This window comes from Scomber japonicus, chromosome 24, assembly GCF_027409825.1.
Source record: "Scomber japonicus isolate fScoJap1 chromosome 24, fScoJap1.pri, whole genome shotgun sequence".
NCBI classification, from domain to species: domain Eukaryota; kingdom Metazoa; phylum Chordata; class Actinopteri; order Scombriformes; family Scombridae; genus Scomber; species Scomber japonicus.
In genome coordinates, this window is record NC_070601.1 from 10,535,701 (window position 1) to 10,547,962 (window position 12,262).

Genomic DNA, 12,262 nt, shown 5'->3' on the forward strand with positions numbered 1-12,262 from the left:
TGAGAAATAACATTACCGTAAATGTGGTTTTATTAATAATAACAGTATCTCTTTTAATGAACATTGCAGATACATAATAGAAAATAAATCAGAAACAGGAGAGACGTTGTCTCAAGAGTCGTGAAAGTGCCTGGAATAATTCTGTGCTATATATTGTCATTGTTATTCATCTTCATCATCATCATCTTTATCAAAGCTGTCTTCGCCAGAAATGTTCAATTCATCATGGAAAAAAACAACAAACTAAAACGTGTATCACCCCACCTAGAAAATGCAAACATTAGTATTCACACAGCTTCCCAAAGCAGGAGCACCGACGCCAAACTTCTGTCAAAACCTCAGTGATTCTACGCATTAACCTCCAGTCAGGACGAGGATTTCTACTTTGAGAGGCCTTGCGAATAACGACCATTGGTTTCATGAATATGTCTCGATTGTCTTCATCTTAATCACGTTATTGTCTTGATTATATTTACACAATGCCATGTCATAGAGCACATCTTACTCTTCTGTTCAGAATCGGTGCTCTTCAATTTTATCCATATTTTCACTTTTCATTGGGGGAAATTGATTAAGGTGAACTGAAATCAGGTCTGAATCTGTTGGTTGATTAAAATAGTTGAATAAAGAGGATTGTTCCTCCAAAGCACAAATTGATCTGATATTGAACTCTGGGCAGCTTGCAAAAACTTAGCTTTCCAAAAACAACTTTTAAAGTACACAAAAAAAAAAGACTCCAATCAACCAAGCTAAAATTTAAAAAAGCAGTAATTGACAACAAGGGGGGGAAAAACAACACAATTTTTCATTTATTGTTTATGAGTTTGTCACTTTGCATATTTTATGGCACTAAATGAAACACCTCTATGTTATGAGATGTTGCAGGTATTTTTAGTATGAGGTTAGTTTCTGTAAAAAGCAAACTATATGGCACAGCTGCAGGGCAGTTGAGGAGTAGTACGTAAACAGGCCGCCTTCACAAGTCTGAGTGAATATGTAAGAGTTGCTTTTTTTCTAAACTGGATAAAATAATGTTGCGGCGTCCCGATGGATGCTAGGAAAATTGAGGAAAATAAAATAAAAGGGGGGGGAAAAAAGTGTTTGTGAATAAGAATGCTTCACTGTATCTTGCTTTGGTCTAACTTGCTTTAAGTAGCATGTCTATTGTATTGTTATATACACTCCAGGATTTCATTAGCATTTTTTAAATACATTCTTGTCACTCTTAAGCATTAATTACATGTTTTTTTTTGGAAGGGTTTCTTTCTAAAAGGCTATTTAGGGGGAGAATACACCCCCAAGATTATTACTGGTCAGTAGATAAAAAATATTACTGATCACTTCCTCTAAAATGTTACTTTTTCATATCAATAACTAAACATTAATAATATTTCACAACTTTTTAAGCGTTTTCAGACTCATTTTGGAATGAAAGTGTTTCCTATTGGGGTTGTTAAATTCCTGCGCCCCTTTGTCACAGCTGAGTCTCGCAGCTGATGGTTGACTAAAACCGAGATGTGAAAGCCCTATTTTATTCATCTGTGAGCGTAACTCCGCCGACAAATCGTTTCCGTTGACAAGGAAAGGGAGGGATGACAAAAAATTAACAGAGCTGTCATTGAGGAGGAAATGAATAACAGAGATAACAGTTTAGCCCTGGGCAGCCTTGTTTGGTCCTATGGAGGAAACCGGATACAGTAAATGCTTCAGGTGACGCTGGATGCCATCATAGCTTTCCTCTCATCCATCTGTGCTGACATCATCGATAGCGTGGCTCCATCCTCGTAGCAAATCAACTGTGAAACGCTGCAATGACTGTGAGATCAACACAACATTAAAAAAAAAGCCTGCTGAGCTGCTATCTGTGGTGTGTTGGAAATGTCAAAACTCCCCTTTTTAATGATGAAAATACAAACATACTTTTTTTTTTCTCTTGCAATATAAGGGTAAGACATTTAGTGAATGACCTATTGATTTTCGTGAGCTATGCAGTTCCACACAACAAAACATTGTTCTTTTATTATGTTTCCCCAAGTCCTTCTATCAGAAACTTTATAGGTATAACTTCTCTAAGCAAATATCCCTCAGTTACAAAAATAGACTTTTCTTTTTTCATAAAATAATACACATAATTAATTTTTCGGTGATATAATCATCTGTTAAGGTAAATAGCAAGGCTGTTTTTTAAAAAGTAAATGTTATCGTGAGAGAAACAGAGAGATGTGAAGCCTAGCACCATATTCTTCATACGCCCTTCACAGATATGACTTTTCCAAACGCCTTACCATCGATTTGGGAAACCCGTCTGTTCCCTCGCTCTCTGGACTCCATATTTTGCATATTCTGGTTGAGTCCAGATTCTCAACCTATTTACGACAGCCGGTGGAACTGAGACCCTGCTCCCTGAAATCCAAAACAAATCGTTCTCGTCTCCCGGAGGCTGCGACTTTCACCCACCCCAAAAAACCCCAAAAGCTTTATAAACTACACCAGCCAACAAATTAAGATAAAGGTAACAACGGTTTAACTAACACATCTCACAGGCCATTGCTTCACTTTTGTACAAACTGAAAAAAAAGAGTCCCAACTGATGATAAAACATAAAGAAGAAACAAGTCCCAAACACTGATGCTACAAAGAATTAGAAAAACGTATGTACAGGACCCTGTATTCCTTGACTTTCTGGGTAAATTATCATAGGTGTTGGCTTGTGTTACGTGAGTGTTTATACAGGCATACAAAAAAGTTCTCCTTTCTTCTTTTTTTGTTGTTCAGTTTCAATAAAAGCTCTTATTGGACCAAAACAAAATAAAACAAACAGAAAATGCCACCACCAGAACCCCACCAATGTGTCCAGTGTGTCTGACGCTCCGTCCTCCCCCCCCTCCCCCTGATGTTTCCTGGTGCAAATTCAACAGCAGCAAGTAGCTTAGTGCCATTCGGGTCCATCTGGCCCCTGTACGTTCAGGGTCCAGGTGCCAGTGGTGAGTCCTCCCTGTGACGGACATCATACGGATCAACAGTATATCCCGCCCGACACCCTCTCTGTCACCAGATGACGCTGGATATACTGGTCTCTCTGGGCAGCAGTGGCAGCATGGCGTTGTTACCGTGGGCTTCTTCCAGACTCTGCTGGCGCAGCGACTTGGACTGTGGCCGCTGTCCATTGATGAGCGTCATGGGGATGTTGCAGTAGGTGTGCTGGTTGCCAAGTGTGGAGAGTGGTGGGAGCGTGCCGCCAGGCGGCAGGTCGTAGTCGTAGCTACGGTAATAGTGTTTCTGCCTCATCTGGGTGTGGCAAGAGTTGTGGAAGGTCGAGCGCAAGTCCGGGTGTGCCGTCGCCATGGCGGTGGAGGTAGCCGCCGCCATGGAGATGGCCGAGACGGTCTGGAGCTCGCTGAAGGGGCCCTGCTCGCTGACGTCCAGCACCTGCTCATGGGAGATGCTCAGGGGCTCCATGCGCTTGAAGGGCATTTCGTAGAGCAGCTGCTTCCAGAACTTGGAGTTGAGCTTGTTGCTGGACGGCCCGCGCCACTTGATGACCGTTAGCATCTTGATGGTATGTTTGAGGGCCTCCACTTCCTGGTAGTTCATGATGCCGCGCAGCTCTGCACACTCGATCAAGATGACCTTGATCTCTCCGGTCACCAGCATGTTGCGCAGCCGTGTCTCCAGCTCAAAGATACTCCACCCCCTCCGCACCACATAGCTGGGCGTCATGACGATGATGAGGCGTTTGCTCTGGTCCACACAGCGTGCTACATCCTCGATGTAGGCTGGACAGATATGGACAGACAACTTTGTATAAATAGCAGCACAGGTAACAAAAGTTGCACTGAAAAAGCCTCCTTTCACCTTGTATGACTTGTCTTTACTCGCTTGTATGCGGTATAGATTTAAACTCGATAAGTTTAATAGTATATGAAATCACACAGAGCTAATGGATGATGTAAATATGTTGAAACATATCACACAGGCTATTTGAAGAACTTTTTGTCGTCATAGTGACTGCTTACTGAACTACTCATTTTTATCAAAGCTTCAATCAACCAAATCCAATTAAGCCAAGATAGGAAAAAAAATGTTAATTTTGAAAAAAAGATTTAAGTAGTTTAAATTAAACATCAGATGAATTTTATAGTAACTTTTAATTATTCATTGATTTTGGCTAAAAAACAAAGACATCTACAGCATTTATAGAATTTAATTACTGGATTTAACTGCACAGAATTGTTGACAGAAACAAGAGGAAGGGGATCACTCACTTTTTAAAAATAATAATAACAGTAAACATAAAACAGTCAAAGCCAAGAAAGATAGCTGAGTGAAATTAAATTAGCATCTTAACACCAGAAGGTAAAGTAAGTAAGTGAGTTTATATTAAATACAGATTTGTCTTCAAATCCTTAATGGGTAGCTCAGTTTGGAGCATAATGAATGCGATTAAGTGTTTCCCTAGGCCTGTCCTGGGTGTCGTGTGCATGTGTGTGCATGCGTGTGTGTGTGTGTGTGTGTGGCCAATGCCTGCTTTTAGCCTTTCCTGGTACAGACAAAGACAGAGTGGCTCCTCAACAGCAGGTAGATAGAATTAACTGGGCTTCCCTCCCCAATCAAAGCTTATGACCCTCCTGTGTGTACGTGTAAAGAGAAATTTTTCTTCCTCTCTCTCTGTTTTAGACGAGAAGCAGCTAGACTGTGTGTGTGTGTGAGTGTGAATAATATCTCCGTGTGTCTGCTGGTTTCTAAGCAAACAAATGCTCTCCATATCTCTGAGAAGGGACTCCTTTTTTCATGTCACTCTGCCTGAGGCTCCATTGTGAGAGAGACCTGATTAGGCTAAACTTGGATTTGACGTCACCCTTTACTTCAACAGGACAAGTCAATATTTTCTGCTTGGTAATTGGTCCTCATGCGGTAATTCGCAACGATGCATCTCTGGAGCAACATCTCCCCTGCAGGTTTTAGGCCTTTTCAGTTTTAGTTAGACCAATCATTTGAAAGCAAGTTTTTCTTTTACCTTACTGTGAATAAAACAAAAAAGGAAATGGATAAATGCATGCTATATAATTAGCTAATGAGCAGTAGTTTCATTTGATGTTTTGAATTGATTAAACTGAAAGTAAATCTAACCCTCCCAGGGCCCTGGTAACACTTTATAGCTTTATAGATTAAATTCCTCCTTTCAGAGACCTCACAAGCTTTACAATCAAAGTGTTGCATGTGTAATAATTGATTCCCACATAAAAACAAAATCAACGCTAAATTACAGGGGGCAGGGAATCACTGTTGCCCTGCTCTCTATAGTTGAGTATAATTGATTTCCATCAAATTTCCTCGAGAAAAAAAAACCCCTACTGATGAGTAACTAAGCTTATGGTGCTAAATGGACAACAACAGGACTAACAGGACTACAGAAAATGTAAATAGCTGAGCCAAAACTTGAAACATAGTTTTGACAAGTAACCCACTGGCTTTGCAGTGAGGTTGTAATTTACCAGGTGGGAAAAATATGACCAGAAATCTACTCAGATGTAGCTGCTTTGATTTTCAGTGACATCAGCTTGTTCTAATATAACAGCAGCTCCACTTCAGAGCAAAATTAGACGTTGTGACTTTTCAGTTGCATATAAACTAGGAGTGCCATCATAGGCTGAATTATACAAGACAAGTCATGCCTCTGTTTTCCTGATTGTATCCTCATATGTAATGGCTTACACCTCATTTCCTCCAGTAAACACAATCAAATTTTAAACCCTCCTGTTTCAAATCATCCTTGAATTTCATGCGTTAAAGCTGTATTTGAATATACAGGGGGAATCATGGCACCATGTGTAGAGTAGTCAATGTAGTGACAACATGTAGCTACAAACTATTACTACTACATTTAAGTCACAACAAAACATTTTTACATTTCTGGGACTGACTGAACTGCTTTGATGCAGTTAACCCTTCAACAAATAAATCATGTTAAAACTTATTCATTTTCATGTTTGATAAAGGCTTCATAAGTTTTCACTAATGATTGATGGTAAATAAATGGTTCACTAATGCTTCATAGATTAATAATAGCAATGGCAACCTAGGCTGCTGACCAAGCCATCAGGTTGAAATAAAACATAATATTGCCTTATTACTATTGTATGGATCATTAATTAGTAAGTTATTAACCACTAATGGCGTCATAAGTAACAACTTATAAATGACTTATTGACTTGATCAGAAAATGTCGGTGTGTGTTGGCACGATCGTTAAAAATTCGGGGGTGGGAGTACCTCTAAGTAGTCTCGTGTCATCCTGGAAATGATCATTGGTGAAACCTAAACATAGATATTTACATTCAAAGTAAGATCAAAAAGTTTGCAGAAAAGCATTAAAAAAACAGTCATCTGTCATTGTGGGGACATGACTCTGGCATAAACTGTGTTTCTCAACTGGTGATCTACTGGTGATGGTGAAGCGGTAATCGTGCTGACCAGTTTATTCCAGTTTAATATGGGACATGTAGCATAAAAAAAGGCAAGGAAAAAGCCGTTTAATTTTTGGTGGTTCAGTTGCTGCTATACATTATAATTACTGAGTGTAAAATAGATGTAAGGTGTTAACACGTTGAATATAATCCAGCATACTGTGGAATAACACGTTACTTATCAGCAGCTCTGGAGAAGGCTTGTTGACATATGCTGAAACCCCAAATGGCCAAAGTGTTTATCTATAGCAGTGGATTATGCTTTATTATATCAACTGTTGAGATGCTAATACATTCCCAATGGGAACTAAATGTTTACACGTAGACACAATAAGCCAGCGAGCTGTGTCGCCGAGCTGGAATAGTGACAGATGCACTTAAGATTCCTCTCAATCCTTGCGTTTTTATGCCATTTTTCCCATATTATAACAGTCCCCCAGCATCGAGCACATAATCACAGCAAGGGATTCGGTTTATAACCTTGGCACAGTGCCACTGAAGAGGAACATAATTAGTGATGGCGGTATGTGCGGGAAGACAGGCAGATGCAAGTATTCAAATGAAGGCCAACAACATAATGATATTATCAAACTCATCTGTGTGATGAGTTAATCAAAGATAAGCGCGGGGCATGGTGAGAGGCTCCATTAGAAATATACTGTGGCAAAACATGCATTAATATCCATGCATAAAGAGCTTTGTTTTGGTTGTACAGCTGACATCATTACACAGCAGCATGCAGAGGTACACTTTGTATGGATCAGGAACATAGACTGTAATAATGGGGTTGGCTCTTTCTGCTAATTATGCTGCATGTGTAGGACAGACTATAATGCCTCCTCCTGCAGGCTTTACATAGCGTAGATAATGGACTTTAAGTAGTTGAGTATATAAAGAACCAAAAATCAAGTGCAGACCTCTTCTGGTGAGTATTAATTAAAGAATAGGAAGCCTAAACAGTTCAGACAGCAGGAGGGGCTGCAGGGACTGAACTCTTGTTACAGATGTTTCTGAATATTTTGTAGATTTCTATCTGAGGGTGTGCAGACTCCAGGGGTGGAGGAGTATTCAGACCTGTTAAATAATTTTGAACTGAAAGTAAAACTCCTGCATTGAAAAATTTACCTCAGTAAAAGCACAGTGGGATTAAGTATAACCTGTATAATTTACTCAAAGCACTCATCCAAGTGTTATATTATTAAAGTCATATATTATTTTATAAATTACATTATGGACTTATTATTACTAATGCATAACGTGCAGGCAGCATTTTGATGTTGCAGCTGGTGTAGTAGCTGATGTAGTATAAAAATATAATATTCTCTCTACAGTGTGATAGAGTAGAAGTAGAAATTAGCACAACTAAGTATAAAGGACAACCAAGGATGCTAACTTTTACTCAACCATCCATCCAAAAATGTGTTTTTCTTTTTGTTGCTCCAATTAGATGTTGCTTCACTGTGCAGAATGAATTACGTGCAGAGTTTGACACGAGAAGGCTGTTTTCAATCTTTCTGTGCTCACCTAAATTTCAAGGTGTGAGCAGGTTGTTAGCTTTTCAACCTGTTTTGTCCGACACTACCTCACAGCCCCATCAGAGCCACAACTCAACTACTCAGCCCCTTCACTGACACCAGCGCTCACAATCCAATTACAATCTGAATGACAGTAGAGGACATTTAATTCTATTATTTATATAAAAGTGTATATCATTACTATATTTTTGTATATAGTTGAACAGTTCAGGCTTAGGTCTGTTTCATCAAGTCTAAAACTGGATGACGACAACACTAACCACTAACCCCAACCCTAATTGGAAATTTCAACCTATCTTTCTCAATGTATCCAACTATTTTAGCCATTTAAGTAACTATTTCAACAATCCATTAACCCATTGACTTTTACCATTTCTCTCAGTAGTCAAACTTCTCTGTGTTCTTCACGCGACACACACTGCGCAGGTGTTACAGCTGACTAAATATGTGGATATGTTCCTTAAATCTATTTGTAATTTCTTTGGCTTTTAATTGGGTAAGCTCCTCCACGCTCTTTTCACATACCCCCTGGCAAGTGCAGAAGCACCTCCAGGGATACACATACTCCTGGTTGGGAATCACTGCTTTTAGGACTGCAACAATTAAAAAAGTGGGTGCAGCTGTTTGTTCAGAGCTGTAGGGTTTAGGATGGTTTTGTCATTCTTATGTGATGGCTGTGTTGTCATTTGGCATAATTGCAACTAGGCCCCCTTTAAGTTCAAACAAGCCATAAAGACTAAGTAGAGACTGTTATCAGCAGTTGTTTTTAACTACTTTTTGTAATTTTCCCTCCAAAATTGAAACTGAAGAAGCCTTAAATGCCCCCTTTCAGTTGACTGATCCACTTCAGCTAAGCCAGTAGTTAGAAAGATAATTTCATGATGATCAAATTAACACAACGTCTAGTTATGCCACAACACAAATGCGCAACAGAAAACAACAAACAAGGCATGTCACCACGGCACTGACAACACGAGCAACACCAAGCGACAAAACATTCGACACAACGTGACAGCGCCGCGAGAGAGAGAGCTTACTTCCTGTGGGGATCAAGTCCCTGTCTGGAATGAAGAGTTTATACCCATAATGCTTCTCCAGCACGTCGGGGAGGATCTCCAGGGCAAAGCGCTCCTCCTCTCGGGTCTCCTGGCTCCACTGGTCCGGGTCCACTTTTGTGTAGGACAGGTAAGCGTCGTAGTCCTTGTTATCTGCAAATAGAGGGAGGGGAGACAGAGACACACAACTAGGTGAAATGTCACAGCTCCAAACCCTTATCCGCCAGGCAAATCAGCGAGGTTTGTAAGCTGAGTCTTTATTGTCCTTAGATCCTTCGAACCAGACCTTTTCATTTAGTTTTATAATCCCTGCTATAAAGCAGGTGCAGACAGAGAATAATAAAGCCTCGGGCTCAGCACTCTCAATAAAAGCAAGTCTGTTCTCTTGAATACCTGCATCCCTTCATGTATGAGCTTTTAAAATGCTCCCAAAACCATTCTGTTTCAATTAAATGCTTTTATAATTTTTCCTGCTTTGGTCAGCAAAGTTTTGCACTGCTACACCCCAGATGCTCACCATCTATATTCATACTGGTGTGCAGAGAGTTGTTCATTCACTGGGAGACTTCATTGAGACAGGACGCCTCCATTACACTGACCTCTGGGCACCTCTGCCCATCTGAGTGCTTTTCATTACTGCTATGTCCCCACCGACGAATAATGTTACCTTGATAGCTACTTTGCCCACCGCAGGCAAAACAAATTAGACTCCAGCCTGAGCTAAATGCCCAACACTGCCCGCTAGGCCGACACATGGCGTGGCTCCATCACCCACATGAAAGCTCTGATTGATGACGGATTTGAAAGGACTGAGTGGAGAGAGGGAAAGTGAGTCGCGGGGGCAGACTTTAATGTTTCGTCTCAAGCTGGAGCACCCCTGTACAATGAGTCAGGCGGGTGGAAATTGAAGAAATAGGAGTGAGATATCCCAGAGCCTCTACAGGAAGGAGGATAACAGCTTTTGGCAGCTACAGTAACAGCTCAGCTCCAGTGCTGTGCTCAAAGCAGACTGAACAACCAAACCACCTCATTAATAATGAGTGATTTGGTCCTTGACCGAGAGTTTGAGGCTGTTTTTCTTCTTTTTTGACATCACAGCCATACTTCACTTTGGACTTGCATGGTCAGTTCACTTAGAGTCAGTTTCATATTTTTTCCACATACCACTCCTGGTTTTTTGCCATGCAGATATAATATGTATGTGGCTATAAATATTAAGACACTGTCTACATATTTATGTACTTTTGATCTTGGGCTGCTTTTTTCATTTGAGCAAGGCAATTTAGCTTTTATGCTACAGCATACAATCACGTTTTAGACAACTTCCAACTAGCGCTGCAAGTTAACAGAAAATTAATAGTCAATTATTTGATTAATGATTAATCATTTTTGTGTATTTTCTTAAAGAGAAAAAAAAGCAATGTAAAAGTGGTATACATCATCTGAAAGCTAGGAACCTAAAGATTAATTTGAGATGCATCTCAGGACTGTGTGTCAAGTTTTTCTAGTCATAAATCTGTAATGAAAACTGTGTTTGGATTAGGTGACTATTCAAATTTTGAAAGTTAGGCGTGTATAAGGGCTTAGAACATTGTGATGGAAGTATATGAAGGCTACTCTCATGCTCTGTTATGTCTTATAAATTGATACCATTTGTTACACAGATTTGGTGCCAAATGTAACAATTTTTGACCACTCGAGATTTGATAAAAATCGTCAATAAAGTGAAACATTAAGACACCACAGAAAATGTTTTGCTGTGATATGGTATCAACCTTTTGACATTTGGAGATTTCTGTAAGAATTACATCCACATGCACAGAAGTAGAAGGCATGGCCTGAGAGTGTTTCAGACCATTTGAAAATAAAGTACAGGGAATGTAATGCCAAAGAAAGCAAAGAAATAGAGTGTGGAGTTATTAAATCAGCGCTGCGGTCTATCGGAAATTGAAGAGACACATAGAAGTAAAGCAGAGGAGGAGAGTACCATGAAAGCAGGTCCTCGCAGCTGAGCCACTTGGAGTTGTCGGCTCTACTGTGCTCCGTAATGAGGGAAGAGATTGGGGCTGCTTTCAACAGACTTCAGCTCGCAGATTGATGCTTTCAAGATAGATCGAACCCTGTTGTCAGAGGCTCGAGGGGTTAGAAAAGGGCTGGTCTGCATGGATTGTCATGTAGCTACCACTGTTCCCTCTAAGGTGTTTTACTGCGCAATTGCACACTGCTCCCCACCTCTTTGCGGAGTGGTGTGCGTGCGTGTGTGGGACAGTGCAATGTGGGTATGCCTGTGGTTACCAAGTTTAATGTCATCTGCTCCTGACTGTGCTGTTTCATGTGTGTTTGTTTGTAATACTGTTAAAATCTAATACAAATATTTGAATAATAAAAAGTTAAATCTCATGTGCTTGGCTTGAAAAGCAATACTAAGAAGAGTGATCCCATTGCCTTTATGACTAATTCTTGTAAGGGGATGTTCTGATTGGAGCTCACAGGTGAACCAGCTGTAGAGATTGCACACAGGATTGGTTTGGTGCTCAGGTTGAGACCCAGACCTATGATTGTGAGAATGCAGAGATATCAGGCGAAAGAGGCAATTTTGAAGCTGGCGAGAGGCAGGGGAGAGGTTTTTTTTTTTAGGCATGCAAGTGAAGATATTTCCTGATGTGACACCTGAAATCCCCAACAGGAGAGCCCAATTCGACGACATCAGAGGCACAGACTACTGTACTTATCGTTACCTATGATGGACAAACGAGACTATATTGGGGCTGCAGTGAAGCTGAGACTTATTACAAAAAAGTAATGGAAATTGAAGTATTTAATGACTGACAAAGAATGGACATATTACTGAGATCTGATGGTGGAATGATGCCTTTAAGGAGAGCAAGAAATGGAATACACATTTATTATGAATTGGAATGAATTGCTGTATTAGTTAACTTGTTTGTAGAGGCCAATTGCTACTGCTCCCTCAGTTACTTACACAATTATTTATTTAGCTGCTGTTATTTGTTCATTAACTGCAGTATGAGTAAGTTCAATTCATGTTTCTAAGAGGCCAATTTCCACTGGTCTTTGAGTTATTTATGTATCTATCTACTGTTATCTATCTGTCTACTGTTGTTCATTTCTCCTACAGGGACAAAATTTGATTAGTTAGATAGATATGGCTTTGGTGGATCTAATTTTAACAGTGACTATTATTT

General features: G+C 40.0%; 1 protein-coding gene across 1 annotated transcript in view; it reads right to left on the bottom strand.

Moving 5' to 3' along the window:
* Nucleotides 1-3,048: 3,048 nt before the first annotated feature.
* Nucleotides 3,049-12,262, bottom strand: part of LOC128354100 (interleukin-1 receptor accessory protein-like 1) — a 231,468-nt gene continuing 222,254 nt past the window's right edge. Inside the window, exons 9-11 of the mRNA XM_053314351.1 lie at nt 9,039-9,209; nt 6,273-6,317; nt 3,049-3,776 (exon numbers count right to left, since the gene is read on the bottom strand). Of these exons, the coding sequence (XP_053170326.1) occupies nt 3,049-3,776; nt 6,273-6,317; nt 9,039-9,209 (944 nt within the window). The remainder of the gene's footprint in view (nt 3,777-6,272; nt 6,318-9,038; nt 9,210-12,262) is intronic.